Raw genomic sequence first — 18,703 nt, forward strand, 5'->3', positions numbered from 1 at the left:
TTTCAAACTCCTTGGCCGCACAGACTGGTGCACTGTTTCCATATCCCTCACGCTATCCAGCTCAGCACTTGGCAAACATTAGCTCACCACAAGAATGCATCCTCAGGTTTTTAAGTCAGACAAGGGCTTCATAGCAGTTCTATTGACGTTGGGGATGAACAGTTCCTTGCGGTGGGGGCTGTTCTGTGCATTGTGAGACGTTCAGCAGCATCCACGTGGCCTCTTTCCACTAGATGCCAATAGCAGCCTTCCCTCTCTCCCGTCCCCACCCCGGTATGAAAACCAAAAATGTCTCCAAACATTGCCAAATGTCCCCTGGGCGGAAACCACCCTCAATCGACAACCACTACTCTATACCAATAGTTCTCCACCTGGCCACACATTCAGACTCACCTCAACATTTACACTCAGCCTGGAAGTCAGGGGGACCTAAATCCAAATCCTGGCTCTGTCACTCCCTTTGCAACCCCGGACAAGTCGCTTCACTTTTTTTTATCCTGTTTTATCGTCTTAAGATGAATAAATATCCCTTCTCACAATCTTGTTGTGAAGATTAAATGATCCGCAGCGTGACCTAGAAAGGGTTTAATAAATGGACTGTGTAGAATTTCTAAGTCGCTCTTAAAGCACGAGGGTGAGGAACTGGGGAAAGTTCGCTGCGCCACCAGGAGGCGCCATCACAAACCACGTCGGTGGGTGGCCGCCAGGCTCCAGCTTTGTTTCCCAGCCAAGCAAACTTTGCAATGTGGGCCTGAGTCTGAGCTACTTCGTAGCTGGAGGAAATGACACTCTTCCTCATCCCCCAAAATAATTCTTAAAATAAAATCGAATCTTATTTTATCTTTTCATGACATACATGCTCAATATGCTTTTCACAGGGGAGAGGGAAAAAAGAAATGGATGAGAATATATGAGGATATTATGAAAGAAATCATATTTTATATGATTTATAATAGATGACTCATTACTTATAATATTACTTGTTAATCATAAAATTACTTATAATAATAGCTGACATGTTTTAAGAACTCCTGTGTCTCAGGCATTGTTCTAAGCACTTCACATTTATCTCATTTTATCCTCACAGAAATCTTATGCATTTTACATTTTTTTACTTTTCATTTTTCAGACTTTCAAAAATATTGTAAAAATAGTCAGAGTTCCAGTATATCCTTCATCCAGCTTTTTCAAATAACCTTAACTCTAATGCAATTATCAAAATCAGTCACCTAGCATTGATACAAAAAATTTTTTAATATAGAAATATGGGGCCGGGCACGGTGGCTCACGCCTTTAATCCCAGTACTTTGGGAGGCCAAGGCGGGTAGATCACGAGGTGAGGAGATCGAGACCATCCTGGCTAACACGATGAAACCCCGTCTCTACTAAAAATACAAAAATTAGCCAGGCGTGGTGGCGGGTACCTGTAATCCCAGCTACTCAGGAGGCTGAAGCAGGAGAATCTCTTGAACTCGGGAGGTGGGGGTTGCAGTGAGCCCAGATCGAGCCACTGCACTCCAGCCTTGGCGACAGAGTGAGACTCTGTCTCCAAAAAAAAAAAACAGAAATATTAAAATTTTGCTAATCATCTCAGTCATGTCTTTTTTCTGCTCCAGAGTCCAACCCAGGATCCCACACTGAATAACACTGTCACATTTCCTAGGCCTCCTCCAACCTGGGGGAGTTTCCCACTCTTTCCCTCTCTCAGGACCTTGATGCTTTTGAGGAGGTCTGGTCAGTTGTTTTGTAGAATGCCCCTCAATTTGGGTTTGTCTCATGTTTCCTTGGGATGTTTCAGGTTATGCATTTTGGGCAAGATTAGCACAGAAGTGATGTGTCTTTCTCAGGACATCCCAGCTGGAGCCCCAGGATGTCGATATCTCTCATTACCGATGAGGTTCACTTTAAGCGCTTGGTTCAGGTGGTGTCTGCCAGGTTTCTCTACTGTGAAGTTACTGTTCATCTCATTGTAATTAATAAGTATCTTGTGGACAGATACTTTGGAAATATGCAAATAGCCAGTTTGTTCTTAGCATATTTTTTCCAATTAGTTTCTAGAATCCAGAGATAATTGTAGCCGATAAACGATTCTTACTGTGGTGTTAGCCAAACAGTGATTTTCTGTTTCCATCATTGCTTCTACACTGATTAACTGGAATGCTGCTGTAAGAAAGAGCTACTTCTTCTTTCTCATTTATTTATGTATTCACTTATTTATATATATCAGCATGGACTCTCAAGTATTTATCGGTTGGACTACATTACTATTATTATTGATTATGTTGCTATATTGTCCCCAAATTGGCCATTGGGAGCTTCTTCTAGTTGGCATTTGTGATATTTTCCACACATCCCCATCATTTTTCAAGCTGTGCTTTACTCTCAGGCCCCGCAAGATGCTCCAGTGTCCTCTTGTGGTTTCCTTCCCCAGCCCTGGAATCAGCCATTTCTCCAGGGAACCCTGGTTCCTTTCATGGGAGAATGATGTTTACAGACCATGGGCGCCCATATACCCATTGCTAGTAGGTGCCGGTGCTTCTATGCCCTCTAGTGGTCAGAGCTGGGAAATAACACACGCACAGTAGTGTATTGTTACCCACATTTCACAAATGAGGTAAATGAGGCACAAGAAAACTTAGGCAACTTGACCAACGTCACAGAGAAAATAGGTAGTGGAACTGGGAAATGAAAATAATGACAGATGCACCACAAGTCCTAACAAGCAAAAGTAGCTTTTTCACACATCCACATCAGCAGAAAGCCACAAGCCCAATATTCCGGCGTAGACATTCTTTGAAAACCCGAATTCCATAGCAATAACCACGATGGCAACCACCACGTACTCAACACCCGCCTGGGCACGGGGCTCCCACAGCAGCTCACTTATTCCCAACAACTCTGCAAGGAGGATTTTACCATCCTCCTTTTACAAATCAGGGAATCAAGGATCACAGAAGCCAAGTGACTTGTCCAAGTCAACATAGTTAAGTGACAGAACCATTAGCTGTCCCCAGGTACATCTGGACATAAAGTCCATGCTTATGCCACTGTGTCAGCATTTCCAAAAACTGATTTTAGGCGAAACGTAAGTAAGCTTTTTAAAAACTTTAATACTTATGCGTTTAATACACATTGAGAAAACATTTAAGCGCACATCAAATCTGTAATTTCATGGACAATATTGCATAAGACAAGGATGTTTTGTCTCCAACTCCTGGCCTCAAGCCATCCTCCCACCTTAGCCTCTCGAGTAGCTGGAATCACAGATCTGAGCCACCGATCCCTGCTAGGACAGGATGTTTTGTAAACTAAATTTATTTAGAAAAAAGGATGAAATATATAATAATAAAGGTGGTACAAGCTAGAGAGAAAATCATAAAGTCAGCCTAGAAATGTCTGGTGTCTGGATGACATAAAGCTACAGCACTGTGAAGCCTCATTCTCAGTTACTCCCAGGAAATTAGAGTCACATAACGCTGCAGAAAGAACAGCTCAGAATCTTAGATCTGGGCTTTAGCCCTAGATATGTCCATTTGTAGGACCCCAAACATCTCTGTGACCTCCTTGCTGGGAGTAAATCCAACCTTCCCAGACATGTGAGAACAGTAAGAAGACCCTGCACACACAAAGGAGTTTCTCTGTCACAGAGAAAATAACACCAGGTTCAGGGACCCCAGGGACTCTGCATGGTGCTGACAGACCCAAGGCCAAGGCATAGCAGAGGTCCACGCTGGGGAGGGAGGGTCATCCTGTTATGAAACAGGGATCCAAATAAGCCTTGCTTCTCAGAGCCTGGTCTGGGGAACTCAAATGTAGACAGAAGGGAGAAAGGAAGAAGAGAAAATGAGGCAAAACTGAGAGGGGACGGGACAGAGAGGTGACCTGGGCAGAGCTTCACCCATGACCCTAGAAAGTGCTCCTGCCCTGGGAGGAGGCTCAGCATGGAAAGAGGAAGGACAGCAGAGCCTAAGTCACAGCAGCCCTGACTACAGCGTTCCTGGAGCCCAGGCTCTTTTCCACAGAGGAGGAAAGAGCAGGCAGCAGAGACCATGGGGCCCCCCTCAGCCTCTCCCCACAGAGAATGCATCCCCTGGCAGGGGCTTCTGCTCACAGGTGAGTGGAGGATTCCTGGGAGTGGGCAAGAGGAGGGATCACAGAGAATTGCTGGGGTCTCCTGGGGAGGATGGGGCTCTGATAGGGGACAGAAGGCTTCTGCTGAAGCCTCAGGGGAGAGACCATCAGAGAGGGACACGGGTCACAACAAGACAATCACATTGAACTGGGACTGATAAGAGGGAGGAAAATCCATTGATCATGTTTTCCAAGTTAATCATTACTGGTCACTACAATTAGAAAATGATAAGAATAAGAATTACATCAGGGTGATACTTTAAATAAAAATATAACCAGGGCACTAAACCCTGTCCTTGACCACCAACCACAAGTTGCAAAATAACCACCACTCCTTAACTCATCCACGAGTATTTGCAATCAAATTTTAGGCACTGGTGTACAACAAATATCAGACAAGTCTCTGTGTTCAAAGAGCTTACACTCTCGCAGAGATGAAGACAGATACCCAAAGAGATCTAGAATGTGAGGTCAGGTGTTGACAAGAGCCCTGGAGGGAACAGAGCAGAAAAAGGTCAGAAAGGGAAGACCCAGGGTCTCTAGAGGAGGTGTCAGGGGAAGGGTCTCCCAAGGATGCCCTAATGTGAGCAGGATCTGAGGGCAGTGGGGAGGGAGGCATGCAAACCCCTGGGGAAGGGGATTCCAAACAGGAAAATGCCAAGGTCAGAGGTGCTGAAGAAAGAAAGGTCACACTACTGACCTTGACCAAGTGGGACACACACACACTCTCCAAGGCTGAAGGGTGAAGAGACTCTCTCAGGACCCAGGGCCCCATCTTTCCATCCCAATACATGGGTCCCAATATTGACTGATGCTTTCTCCCTTCTAGCCTCACTTCTAAACTTCTGGAACCTGCCCACCAGTGCCCAGCTCACTATTGAATCCACGCCGTTCAATGTCGCAGAGGGGAAGGAGGTGCTTCTACTTGTCCACAATCTCCCCCAGCATCTTTTTGGCTACACCTGGTACAAAGGGGAAAGAGTGGATGGCAACAGTCTAATTGTAGCATATGCAGTAGGAATTCAACAAGCTACCCCAGGGGCCGCATACAGTGGTCGAGAGACAATATACCCCAATGCATCCCTGCTGATCCAGAATGTCACCCAGAATGACATAGGATTCTACACCCTACAAGTCATAAAGTCAGATCTTGTGAATGAAGAAGCAACTGGACAGTTCCATGTATACCGTGAGTATTTCCACATGACCTCTGGGTGTTGGGGGTCAGTTCTACTTCCCACATATGGGATTGTCAGGCCTGGGCTGTGCCTGTGGCCCTCTCTGCATTACATCCTGTATCAGGGTTTGGACATTTAGTGCAGGACACACATGGGGGAGATAAACTTCCACAGATCAGAATTCCTTTCCTGCATCCAGACCCTGCAGACACTCGCTGCAGAGGAAGGACAGTCTGATGGGGGGACTCAGCAGGGCAAGGTCAGTGTCAGAAAAGAACCCCATGGTCTCCCCATGGACCTGACCCTAAGAAAGACCCTGGAGAACTGGATCAGGGCCTGGCCTGAGGGGTCCCCCTAGGATTCTCAGAGAGAAGCTCAACTCTTCCCAGAACTGAGCCCCTGTGCAAATCCCTGTCCCAGATTCCTGACTCCAGGTGACCCTGGGGACCCTAGGGATCCTGTGCCAGGGCTGAGTGAGGCCTCCTGGGCAGGGCTGACTGGGAGCAAGAATTTACCAGCTGTCTGAGGGTGGTGGCTCCTGGAGTTGGTCACCAGCCAGGGTCCAGCCCCAAGAACCTCTTCTGGGCAAGGACAGGGCCTCATCCTTCACCTGAGACTCAGCATGGGGTGAACAGATGGACAAGATTACTAGGGCATGAGCCCACTGCCCAGGGGAACTTAGATGACTCCATGGGAAGTTCAGTATCCCCAGGGGGAGGAAAAGAAGAGAGAAGATGCTCCCAGCAGCTCCTTTTCCGCAAGGGATCAGACTCAGGGACCTCTCTTTTGGAGGCAAATAAGCATAGATGCTGTTCATTTGGGCAGCTCCTCTATACACAGCTGAGGTCAAGTAATTGTAAATATTTTGAGATTAATTCACAAACAACCTCACAGCCAAATAGCACTTATCCTACTTATTGAAAAAAAATTGAGGAACAGGGAGACACAGTCACCGACTAGGGTCACACAAGTCAAAGGTGTCAGATTAGAGTCACACGAGGTCTCTCTGCAGCCCCAGCTGCCTCTTCTCCACCAGGGGGCGGCTGGCGTTATTATTAGACATCTGCAGACCTGAGACCGGTCCTAAGTTCTCTTTCCTTTTTCTTGGGCATCCACATCTCAGAGGGGGAGGTTTTGGTCTGGAGAGTAAGGGGCAAATGGAAAATTAATCAATTTTTCCTGATATAGTTTGGATGTTTATCCTCTCCAAATCTCATGTTGAAATGTGATCCCCAACGTTGGAGGTGAGGCCTGGTGGGAGGCGATCGGATCATGGGGGGCTGTTTCTCATGAGTGGCTCAGCACCATCCCCTTGGTGACAAGCCAGTTCTCACTTTGAGTGCACAGGAGATCTGGTTCTTTAAAAGTGTGTGGCACCTCCACACTCTCTCTTGCTCCTGCTTTTGCCACATGACACCACCTGCTCCCCCTTCTCCTTCCACCATGATTGTAAGCTTGCTGGGTCTCACCAGAAGCCGAGCAGACGCTGGTGCCATGCCTGTATAGCCTGCAGATCCCTGCATCAATTAAATCTCTTTTCTTTATAAATTACCCAGCCTCAGACATTTCCTTATAGTAACAAAAAATAGCCTAACACATTAGCCTAACCTAGAACTAAATCCCTTGTGTCAACAGAGTCAGTGCCAGGAATGTCTGGGCCTCCCTCTCAGATGCGCACCACTGCCCTCACTCGACCTGAAATCCTGTGTTTCCTGATGTGTCAGTGACACTCCCACAAGAGGATAAAACACTCCCCACTCACACCCTGCACCAGCGCAGGGCCCAGTGAGAGACACACACTCAGTAGTTCTCTGACGAAGGAGGGAAGGAATGAATGATGAATAATTCTTAAACTCTTCAGAGACCGGATCTTGGATGCAGAATCCTATAAGGTTCTGGCCACATCTGTTTCCTGTCCCTCCAGGGGCCGGGATCCTTGTTGCATTCCTCTAACCCCTGCCCCTAAAGCCACCCCAAGAACCGCATCTCATGGGACTCTGGCACAGCTCATCTGTGGGAAGGTTTTCAGGTCTCCCTGGTCCTGGTTTGTGGGCGGCAGGCCACCCAGGCGCCGAGGCAAGAGACCAAGGACATGAGCTGTTCCAGTATAATAAAATATAAAACAAGAAAAGTTATACCAGATATAGATCTTAGATATGATTATATGTGAATATCATTAATCATTAGTTGGTAGCAATTACTCTTTATTCCAGTATTATAATAATCCTCGCTCTATAATCATAACCTAGGAAAAGCCAGGCCATACAGAGATAGGAGCTGGGGAGACATAGTGAGAAGTGACCAGAAGACAAGAGTGCGAGCCTTCTGTTATGCCCAGACAGGGCCACCAGAAGGGCTCCTTGGTCTAGCGGTGACACTAGGGCCTGGGAAGACACCCGTTGCCAGGCAGACAGAGGTCTAGCGGTAGCGTAAGTGTCAAGGGAAAACACCCGCTACTTGGCAGACCGGGAAAGGGAGTCTCCCTTTCCCCGGGGGAGTTTAGAGAAGACTCTGCTCCTCCACCTCTTGTGGAGGGCCAGACACCAGTCAGGTCCACTCGCAGTTATCCGGAGGCCTAACCGTCTCCCTATGATGCTGTGCTTCAGTGGTCACGCTCCTAGTCCGCCTTCACGTTCCATCCGGTACGCCTGGCTCTGCCTTCTAGATAGCAGTAGTAAATTAGTGAAAGTACCAAAAGTCTCTGATATGCAGAAATAATGGCATAAGCTGTCTTTCTCTTTGTCTCCTCTCTCTCTCTGCCTCGTCTGCCAGGCAGGGAAGGGCCCCCTGTCCAGTGGACACATGACCCATGTGACCTTACCTATCATTGGAGATGACTCACACTCTTTACCCTCCCCCTTTTGCTTTGTATCTAATAAATAAAAGCGCAGTCAGACATTCGGGGCCACTACCGGTCTCCGCGCATTGGTGGTAGTGATCCCCCCGGGCCCAGCTGTCTTTTCTTTTATCTCTTTGTCTTGTGTCTTCATTTCTACACTCTCTCGTCTCCACACATGGGGAGAGACCCACCGACCCTGTGGGGCTGGTCCCTACACTGGTTCTAGAATAACCAGGGGTCTCCTGGTCCCTGGGGTCTCTGAGGTCACCGTAGTCCCCACAGCTCACTGTGATGTAATCTCTGGCTATCTCTGCTACCCCTTGTCTCTTATCTTCCTCCCCTTTCACACCAGTGAGGATGCCCCTGCCCTGCACAGCTTCCTCCACCCTTAGGTCTTCCCCAGGAACTCCCTCTAACAAGACTGGCTGTTCTGTTCCCTTCCCACTCACACTGTGGCCTGGCCCACCTCCGGGGCAATAAAAAAAGGCACAGAAATCAGCTGGATCAGAGCCCCTGCCAGGCTTCATCATGAGCCAGTGTCCCCAGGCCACCAGGAGAACGAGCTTCCACTGTGTCCCCACCCAGGGCTCTTTCCCTTCTTGAGGCCAACATGTGGAAAAGGCCACAGGACAGGGACGAGCGACTCCTCCACCTACTCTTGTAATTTCCCAGCAGGTTTTTCCTGCCACTGCACAGACAAAACCAATTCACTGAGACCACGATATTGCAGTCAAGAAAGAGTTTAATTAATGCTAAGTGAGCCAAACAGTAAGACAAGAGTTTATTATTACTTAAATCAGCCTCCCTGGAGGCTTGAGGTTAGAGTTTTTCATGGATAGTTTGATGGCAGGGGACTAGGGAATGGGGAAAGCTGATTGGTTGGGGATAAAATCATAGGGATGTGGCAACTGATCCTGGTGTGCTGAAACTGCCTCTGAGTGGGGGCCACAAGACCACTGAATCATGGGTCACGGTCCAGGTGGAGTCAGTCAGTTGCCAGAATGCAAAAGTCTGAGAAACATCTCAAAAGACCAATCTCAGGTTCTACAATAGTGATATTATCTATGGGAGCAATTAGGGAAGTCACAAATCTTGTGACCCTCCCATAATGCTAATCTCGTAATGTTTCATTAGTTTACAAAGGCAATCCTTGACAAAGAGGGAGTTAGTTTTAGGGAGGGACTATAATCATCCTTGCTTCAAAGTTAAACTATACACTGAATTTTTCCCTTGGTTAGCCTGGCTTGTGCCCAGGAATGAGCAAGGACAGCCACCCTGAGGCTAGAAGCCAGATGAAGTCAGCCATGCTAGCTTACTCTCGCCATCTTAATCTTTGCAAAAGTGGTTTCACTCTCTACAATGACTCACCAGGGGTCAGAGGCAAGAGGAGAGGTCTGCAGTCCCCAAAGCTCATGGCTCATTTCACCCATTTCCCTCCCGACTCCACCCTCATTCAGCTATGGGGCTCCCATCCTCCAGTCATTCCCTAGAGACTTCTGGTGTCCAATTTGGCATGTAAGAAGCTTGAAATCTGTCACTCAGTTATAACAACAAGTATAAAACTGAACAAACTGAAAAATCAACAACTCTTTTAGATCCCTCAGAGAAGCTAGGCCTCGGTGTTAATTGCCCCGCATATTGGAGAGACCGACAGGCAAAGATGGAGCAGCACACCTCACCTGGGCAGAAGCCCAGGGACAGAAACCCTGCAGAACCAGCGCTGGGGTCGGAAATCTGAACTGTAACTGACAAATTGCTGGAGGCTCAGCGTGGACATGCCCCAGAGTTAAACTAAACACTCCAGGGGAGGGATCAATCTTGGGGCTGGGACAAGGAGGGACTCTTTTGTGAGTCTTAACTCCTAGAGCTACCAGATTCTCATAGTGAATAGGCAACAAAGATCCCCTCCTCCTTCCTGAAGCGGGAGGGGAAAGGAACTATTTGGAAAGATCTCCGTGAATTCTATTCTTCTTAGCAACAGCTGCCTTTAAGAGAAACTTTTACCAGAGCCTGACCTGCTGGGGTTTTATGGGAGCCTAACTGGCCTGGCAGTGGGTAAATGTCCAACTCCAGCCCCCTGTAGCCATCATGTCCCACCTAAGGGGGCAAAAATACAGAGAGTTACTTATGAAGTTCACAGCCCAGGCTGCAGACCTCATCCAGGACCACAGAACCCTTCCCTCCCCACACTCACCACAGCGTCACTGAACACCTGCTCACCCAAGTTCCTTTTACCCAGAATATCATGTCTGGCTTTCAACAAAACTGCACAAGACAGACTAAGGCAAAAACAAAAAAAATGCAATTTGAAACTCAGAACAACAATCAGAACCAGACTCAAATGTGGCAGGGATGTTGAAATTAGCAGAACGGGAATTTAAAACAACTCTGGTTAATACAGTAAAGGTTATGATGGAAAAAGTAGACCCCGTGCAGGAACAGATGGGTGATGTAAGCAGAGAGATCGATATTCTAAGACAGAACCAAAAGAAATGCTGGAGATAAAAAAAGAAACCCTCCTGTAAGGTAAATGAAGAATGCCTTCAATGGGCTTACTGGTAGCCTGGACACAGCTGAGGAAAGAATCTTTAGCTTGAGGGTGTGTCAGTAGAAACTTCCAAAACTGAACAGCAAAGTTTTGTGTGTGTGTGTGTGTGTGTGTGTGTGTGTGTGTGTGTTTTGAGAGGAGTCTCGCTCTGTACCCCAGGCTGGAGTGAAGTGATGCTATCTCAGCTCACTGCAAGCTCTGCCTCCTGGGTTCACGCCATTCTCCTGCCTCAGCCTCCCAAATAGCTGGGACCACAGGCGCCCGCCACCATGCCCGGCTAATTTTTTCTATTTTTAGTAGAGACGGAGTTTCACCGTGTTATCCAGGATGGTCTCGACCTCCCAACCTCATGATCTGCCCGTCTTGGCCTCCCAAAGTGCTGGGATTACAGGCATGAGCCACCATGCCCGGCCTGAAACAGCAAAGTTTTAGAAGAGTGGGAAAAGGCCAGGCGTGGTTGTTCATGCTTGTAATCCCTGCACTTTGGGAGGCTGAGGCGGGTGGATCACCTGAGGTCAGGAGTTCGAGACCAGCCTGGCCAACATGATGATACCCTGTCTCTACTAAAAATACAAAAAATTAGCCAGGCATGATGACAGATGCCTATAATCCCAGCTATTCAGGAGGCTGAGGCAGGAGAATTGCTTGAACCTGGGAGGTAGAGGTTGTAGTGAGCCAAGATAGCGCAATTTCACTCCAGCCTGGGCAACAAGAGCAAAACTCTGCCTCAAAAAAAAAAAAAAAAGAGTGGGGAAAAAAAGTGGAAAAGCATATTCAACTTCACATTCAATATTTTGTATTGACAATGGCATATTTTATATTTTGTACTTGTGGGACAACTACAAAGGCTGTAACATACATGTAATGGGAATACTGGTGGTTCCTGGGACCAGGTGGAGCTGGCCAGCCCTGTGCTGTCTGATGGGCCCACTGCCTGTTCCACACACACCTGTGTCCCTCGTGATGATGCCATTATCATAAGATGGGGTCTTCGGGTGGGGAGATGCACAAGCCACCGGCATCTCACTTAGACTCTGCCCAATTCGGGCTAATTTAATCAAATTCTAGTTGTGTTTCCTGAGGCCTAAAGAAAAGGAGGAAGGTGTTTCATATGCCTGTTTAGGCCCCTTCCTATTTTGCCTAACTCTGCACAGGAAATTGAGGTGAGGGCTCTTTCCACATTTACTGACATACACACATCACATCTCCTAATTTGGTATTTTTCTTCTCTGTGTATTATTGAGACATCTCAGACTTTCCCTCTGACCAGTTCTGTCTTCCTAACAGGACTCACAATTCTCTCTCTACCCAGAGAGTCACTGATTTCAAACCAAAGTCAGCATCTTTCTTTGAGCTTAACATGATTATGCTGGTCTTCAGCATTTAGCAGACCTAAACCTTATTATGTTATCAAGAGAAATGCTACAGCAACCAATTGACCTCAGACCTTTCGACCATTAATAATAATTTCCACTGATAGAAAAAAAATTAATTTCCCCCAAATTTCTTTTTTTTTTTCACTATAGTGAGATCATAACTCCTTTGTCTAAACTCCTGACAAATTTTTAAGGGCAAAATGGACTATTACAGATGGGGAATCCCAAATCCAAAAATCCAAAATACAAAATGTGCCAATATCCAAAATTTTTTGACCACTGGCATGATGTTCAAAGGAAATGCTCACTGGAGCATTTTGAAATTTTAGATTTTCAGATTTGGGATGCTAAACCGATACTTGTAATACAAATATTCCAAAATAAAAAATAATTAGAAATCCAAAACACTTTTGCTCTTATGCATAAGAGATACTCAAACTCTATTAATTATAGACACCAAGCTGTACAGTAGATCTCTAGAACCTCCATATTTTGCATAATTGAAACTGCACACCCAAGGAACAACTCCCTGCCAGCCCTTGGAAATCACCACTCTGCTCTTTTATTCTTTTTTCTTCTTTTTTTTTTTTTTTTTTTTTTTAGATAGAGTTTTACTCTTGTCACCCAGGCTGGAGTGCAATGGTGTGATCTTGGCTCACTGCAACCACCGCCTCCCAGGTTCAAGCAATTCTCCCTAGCCTCCTTAAGTAGCTGGGATTAGAGGCATGCCACCACACCTGGCTAATTTTTGTATTTTTAGTAGAGACAGGGTTTCACCATGTTGGCCAGGCTGGTCTGGAACTCCCGACCTCAGGTGATCCGCCCGCCTCAGCATCCCAAAATGCTGGGATTACAGGCATGAGCCACCGCACCCGGTCCGCATTCTACTCTCTGATTCCATGAGTTTGACTACTCTAGGGACCTCGTATTCGTGGAACCGTACAGTAGTTGTCCTTGTACGACTGACTTCTTTCACTTAACATAATGTCCAATGGGAGAAAATATTTGCAAAGATTCTTCCCAAATGTCTCTCTCATATCCATCAAACACACAGAGTCCATGAGGGCCAGATTGCCAGCAGCTTCATGCTCCCTCTTTCCACCAGTCAGTTCTGCATTTGCAAACGTTCATATGTATTTCTTATTAAGTTCCACGGAGTCCTCACCTGCCCTCTGCAGGAGGAGAAAACACATTAAGGACTGAGGACAGAGAACACGGTTCTGCTCCAAAGCCACCAGCTCCTGCATGTCCCCTCCCTCTTTCTAAGTTGGGATTCTACTCTTCCTGTTGTTGTTGTTGTTGTTGTTGTTTGTTGGTTGTTGTTACGGAGTCTTGCTCTGTCACTCAGGCTGGAGTGCAGTCGTGTAATCTCGGCTCACTGCAACCTCTGCCTCCCAGGTTCAAGTGATTCTCCTGCCTCAGCCTCCGGAGTAGCTGGAATTACAGGCATGCTCCACCACACCCAGCTAATTTTTGTATTTTTAGTAGAAACTGGGTTTTTCGCCATGTTGGCCAGGCTGGTCTCGAACTCCTGACCTCAGGTGATCTGCCCACCTTGGCCTCCCCAAGTGCTGGGATTACAGGTGTGAGCCACCACACCCGGCCTTCTACTATACCTTTTATTGACTCACTGTCTCATGTCAGTCACCATGATATACCTGGAAAGAATAACCTCACCTTGTAATTCTGAGACCTCAGCACCAGCATGTTCCAGGTGAGGACCCCAAGGTCAGCCAGGCAGTCAGCCATCAGGGAAGGAACAGGAGAGGTGCCAGGGGATGTGACTCCTGGTCCTGTGTCTGTCCAACACCCAATGCTGCTGCTTAATTCACAGTTGAGAAAGTCTCTGCTTCTTTCACAGGCAGGCAGCCTCACAGTCTCTGAGCCCTCAGACGGTCATGCATCTGTCTGTGACACACACATCTGTCTTCATCTTTTTTTGTTTGTGTGTTTGTTTGTTTGTTTGCTTGTTTGTTTTGAGAGACAGAGTGTCACTCTGTCGCCCAGGCTGGAGTGCAGTGGTGCGATCTCGGCTCACTGCAAGCTCTGCCTCCCGGGTTCACACCATTCTCCTGCCTCAGCCTCCCAAGTAGCTGGGACTACAGGCGCCTGCCACCATGCCTGGCTAATTTTTTGTATTTTTTAGTAGAGACGGGGTTTCACCATGTTAGCCAGGATGGTCTCTATCTCGTGACCTCGTGATCCACCCGCCTCAGCCTCCCAAAGTGCTGGGATTACAGGCGTGAGCCACCGCACCCGGCCCTGTCTTGGTCTTTTAAGGAGTGGAGTTGGCCAAAGAATAGGAGATGTTGATTCTGATTAAAATATGCCTGTGGAGGAATCACAGGTGCCACACAGGGCAATCTTCTCTCTGTTTTCTGCACAGCGGAGCTGCCCAAGCCCTCCATCTCCAGCAACAACTCCAACCCCGTGGAGGACAAGGATGCTGTGGCCTTCACCTGTGAACCTGAGATTCACAGCACAACCTGCCTGTAGTGGGTAAATGGTCAGAGCCTCCCAGTCAGTTCCAGGCTGCAGCTGTCCAATGGCAAGAGGACCCTCACTCTACTCAGTGTCACAAGGAATGACACAGGACCCTATGAGTGTGAAATACCGAACCCAGTGGGTGCCAGCTACAGTGACCCAGTCACGCTGAATGTCCTCTGTATCTTCTGTTCCTCTGTGGCCCAGGCTTCCAGCCCAAATCCACACAGCCAGAGGCCAGGCCTCTCAGTCCCTCTCAAGTCCAGGGACTCAGACTCTCACCCAGGCTGGCCATCACTTCCTGTCCCGAGCAAACCTGGGCAGACCCAGCCTTGACCAAGAATAGAAGGGGAGAGGCTGCTCCTGTCCTGGGAGGCTCAGGGTCCACAGCCTGTGAAGGGAGAAACAGGTGAATATCTCAGACCCAGACTCAGTGGACAGATTGGGTTTCGTTAGGACTTCAAGGTTGTGACTTGGCTCACAGGGACACTGTGGCTCTTCCACAGACCAGGAGCTTCCCCTTCCCTTTGATGATATCATCTATGACTTTATTCTCGCTGCTCCAGATGGACCGGGCATTCCCACCATTTCCCCCCCAGACTCCTATTACCATCCAGGGGCAAATCTCAACCTCTCCTGCCACATGGCCTCTAACCCACCTGCACAGTACTCCTGGTTTGTCAGTGGAATGCTCCAGCAACACACACAAAAGCTCTTTATCCCCAACATCGCAGTGGAGAAGAGTGGATCCTATGCTTGCCTCGCCCATAACTCAGCCACTGGCCTCAGTACAATCACAGTCAAGATAATCACAGTCTCTGCTAAGTGGATCCCTGGAGCATAGGCCCTGAGCCCTGGGTAAAGCCACTCAGTTTTCTGAAAGAGCCTAGAAATTTATTTCCCAGCCCGTGTCTTGGACACAAGCAAATCCCAAACTCTACCCTGAGCCCTCTCACTCCACCTCTGCAGGACCCCTCCTCCCCTTGTTGTTCTGATTTCTCACAGCTGACCTTGGGGCCAGCCTGGAATGTTGTACAAATTTTGTTTTATCACTTACAAGTTCTGTGACCTTCCTTGACTTACTGAGGTGCTTTAAGTCTCAGATTCTAACTCTGCAGCTGGGGGTGATGCCCCCTCTCCCTCAAGGTGATGTAAGGATGAGATGAGTTGTAGGTGGGTTGGTGCCCACTGGAACTGGCACATGGAAGGCCCCTGAAAACAGTCAATGAACATCATCCCTGCTTATCAGCATTGAGTTGATGCCAAGGGCCTGCCCTTTGTGAGTGTCATGGGATGGAAAAGGAGAAACAGAGGGAAGAGGCATGATGCAAGAGGAAGGAGGGACTAAAAGGCACAGGAGCAGGGTGAGGTGCAGGCACCTCTGGGAGAACGTATGAGTTGGTGCCGCCCAGTGTGTCAAGCCTGCAGAAAATGTTGCCACCATGGAAAGCAAGGGAATCCGTGATGAGGACAACACAAGAGACTACACTCAGGCCCCATGGCATCTCCTTCTTCCCTGACTGCACACCTTCCCTGCAAGGCCCCTGTGGTTTCCTCTGGGATAGACTTGGGCCTCTATCCCCTTTGCCTTCTTCTTTCTGCAGAAGAAAATGCCCCAGGCCTTCCTGTGGGGGCCATCGCCGGCATCGTGACCGGGGTCCTGGTCGGAGTGGCGCTGGTGGCCGCCCTGGTGTGTTTCCTGCTCCTTGCCAAAACTGGAAGGTACCACAGCTTTTTCCCATCCTTCTCCCACCCCCTAGGCTGACTCCAGGCCAAAAGAAAGGAGACCTTGTCCTGTATTCAGGGCCAGGCTCTCCACGGCCTCCCAAGTCCCCAGGGATCCTTCCCTCTTATTCCACGGCTCCTCCCTCGTCAGCTCCTGACCCTGGGTTGCTGCCTCAACAGCTTCCTCCTCTGTGAATTTGGCCCAATTAAGGCCCCACCCCTGAGTGTGGCCCTAGTTCCCTCACACAGCAAAGCCACAGCTGCCTGGAGGGAGGGAGAGAAGGAGGGAGGGAAGTAGGGAGGGAGGGAGGGAGGGCGTGCTCTGTACTTGGTACCTCCCATTGTTCATTGAATCCATCCACACAGTGAGGGGGATTTGCAGGCTCCAGATCCTGGGCACCATCACACAATGGGGAGTGGACCAACCTGGACAGACTGGGTGGGGTCAGTGCCCCCCATGGCTGATGTGGTAACCATAGGCCCTGAGGTGTGAGATGGGAGAACCTAGGCCTCAGAACAGCATGTCCTGGAGCTTCCTTTGTGTCTCTTGCCAAGGGGTTGAGAGAGAGGACAAGGACACTGTCCCATTTCAGCATCACCAGCCCTGAGTGCAGGGTCTGGCCACAGCAGGGACACTGAGTTCCAGGAGAATCCAAGACACTTGCGGTCCCCTCTGTGTCCTGCACACGTGGCCCTGCTTTGCCTCTGGGGACTTGACCCTTCCTCTCAGGCAAACCCTCATGGTCTGTTTCCTTCCTTGGGTCTTCAGTCCCTTTCCTGGGTCCCTGGGTCAATGTTCTCCTGGCCCGGCATCTGCCTGAGGGTCCTTCCCCTCTGCTCAGGACAGATGTGGCTTCCTAAAGCCTTTCCTCAACTCCCCTCTGCTGGGTTCCCCCTAACACAAACCTGAGGGAGACAGGAGGTCTCCATGCCCATCCTTGAAAATGGGGTTCCCTTCTTGTCCCCTGTTCGAACTCCAAAGTTGTGGCTTTTAACCTGGCACCCTCCCAAATGACCCTGACCTTTCCTAGAACCAGCATCCAGCGTGACCTCAAGGAGCAGCAGCCCCAAGCCCTTGCCCCTGGTGAGTGTCCTCTCAGCCCAGGTGTGGCTGGGAACCCCTAGGACAGCCCCACAGTGTCCGCTCCTGCCAGTCACTGCCAGGCAGACTCTGATCCTTTCCCGGGGGCTGCAAGGAGGATCTCATAAAACATCACACAGGGGACCCCAACTGCTTGGGTCAGCCCTCACCTGTGGGTTCTGGGTCATGGGTCACCTCCCCAACCTCAGCTGCTCAGGTATCTTAGAGCTGAGGACCCCCTACGCCTTCCTGGGGAGGGGATAAGGCTCTCCTCCCACCCTGCTGCTCACTCCTGTCTCTGTTTCCAGGCCGTGGTCCCTCCCACAGCTCTGCCTTCTCGGTAAGCCTGTCCCCTTCCAGCCCCTTTCTACTGGGGTCTCAGCTGTGCAGGCTCTGGGCAGAGGGGCCATCAGCCCCCCAGCACAGAACAGACCCACCTTCCCCCAAAACACACAGGACAAGGCTAGCCCTGCCCTGGCCAGGAGCTGAGCCTCCCTACAGGGTCAGGACCACCCACACCCTGTGCTGACCCCTCCCCGGGACTCTCCATCACCTGAGGAGACCCCTGGAGTGCAGCAGGTGCAGAGTGGACACTGGGACCATCAGTCAGGGGTCCACATTAACAAGGGTGCAGGGTGGGCCCAGCCAGGAAAAGGGTCAGGGTGCTGTGTCCACACTGGGAGGCTGAGCTCAGGGGCAGAGCTGGTCACTCCTGAGGGGAAATGACCAGAAGTAGACACAGAGAAGTAAATCCTGGCCAATCAGAGACAGGAAACTTCCAGGCTGGGCCTCCATGACCCTCCCTCCCTGTCCACAGATGTCCCCTCTCTCCACTGCCCAGGCCCCCCTACCCAACCCCAGGACAGCAGCTTCCATCTATGAGGTGAGTGTGGGCCATGGATGTTCTGGTCCCACAGGCCCCAGGGGACCCAGGATCTTCCCCTACTGGCATCGGCTGAGCTCTGAGATTCAGGAAACTGCTGTGAAAATAAGAACGGGGGTGGCGAGCAGAGGAGGGAGGGGCTTGGGAGCAGGAACCCCCTGAGCACAGCCAGGTTCAGCCCCAGAGCAGCCCTGGATGGGCCCAGAGGCTGGGAGACGCCACACCCTGTTCTGAGGAGACTAGAGGGATCCAGGCCTCTTCTCTGTTTTTACAGGAATTGCTAAAACATGACACAAACATTTACTGCCGGATGGACCACAAAGCAGAAGTGGCTTCTTAGCTTCCTCCAGGAGCTGCTCCTGTGGGTTGATGGAGAGTCCCCGAGGCCCCCAGCTCTGGGGATGGGGAAGGACATGAAGCCTGAGCCAGAGAACCAGCTATGAGTCCTGAGAAGACAC

The 18,703-nt window shown here is 49.4% G+C and overlaps 1 protein-coding gene across 1 annotated transcript; it reads left to right on the forward strand.

The window, feature by feature from the left end:
• The first annotated feature begins 3,963 nt into the window (after positions 1 to 3,963).
• CEACAM3 (CEA cell adhesion molecule 3) lies at positions 3,964 to 18,683 on the forward strand. Its single transcript, XM_054673814.2, is given in 10 exon segments — positions 3,964 to 4,113; positions 4,961 to 5,320; positions 14,459 to 14,737; positions 15,123 to 15,394; positions 15,914 to 15,920; positions 16,176 to 16,278; positions 17,313 to 17,365; positions 17,671 to 17,702; positions 18,180 to 18,245; positions 18,520 to 18,683. Coding segments are annotated over 10 exon segments (1,302 nt in total). The 5' UTR covers positions 3,964 to 4,049; the 3' UTR covers positions 18,586 to 18,683.
• The last annotated feature ends 20 nt before the right edge of the window (positions 18,684 to 18,703 follow it).

Source organism: Pan troglodytes, chromosome 20 (assembly GCF_028858775.2).
Source record: "Pan troglodytes isolate AG18354 chromosome 20, NHGRI_mPanTro3-v2.0_pri, whole genome shotgun sequence".
Classification (NCBI taxonomy): Eukaryota; Metazoa; Chordata; class Mammalia; order Primates; family Hominidae; genus Pan; species Pan troglodytes.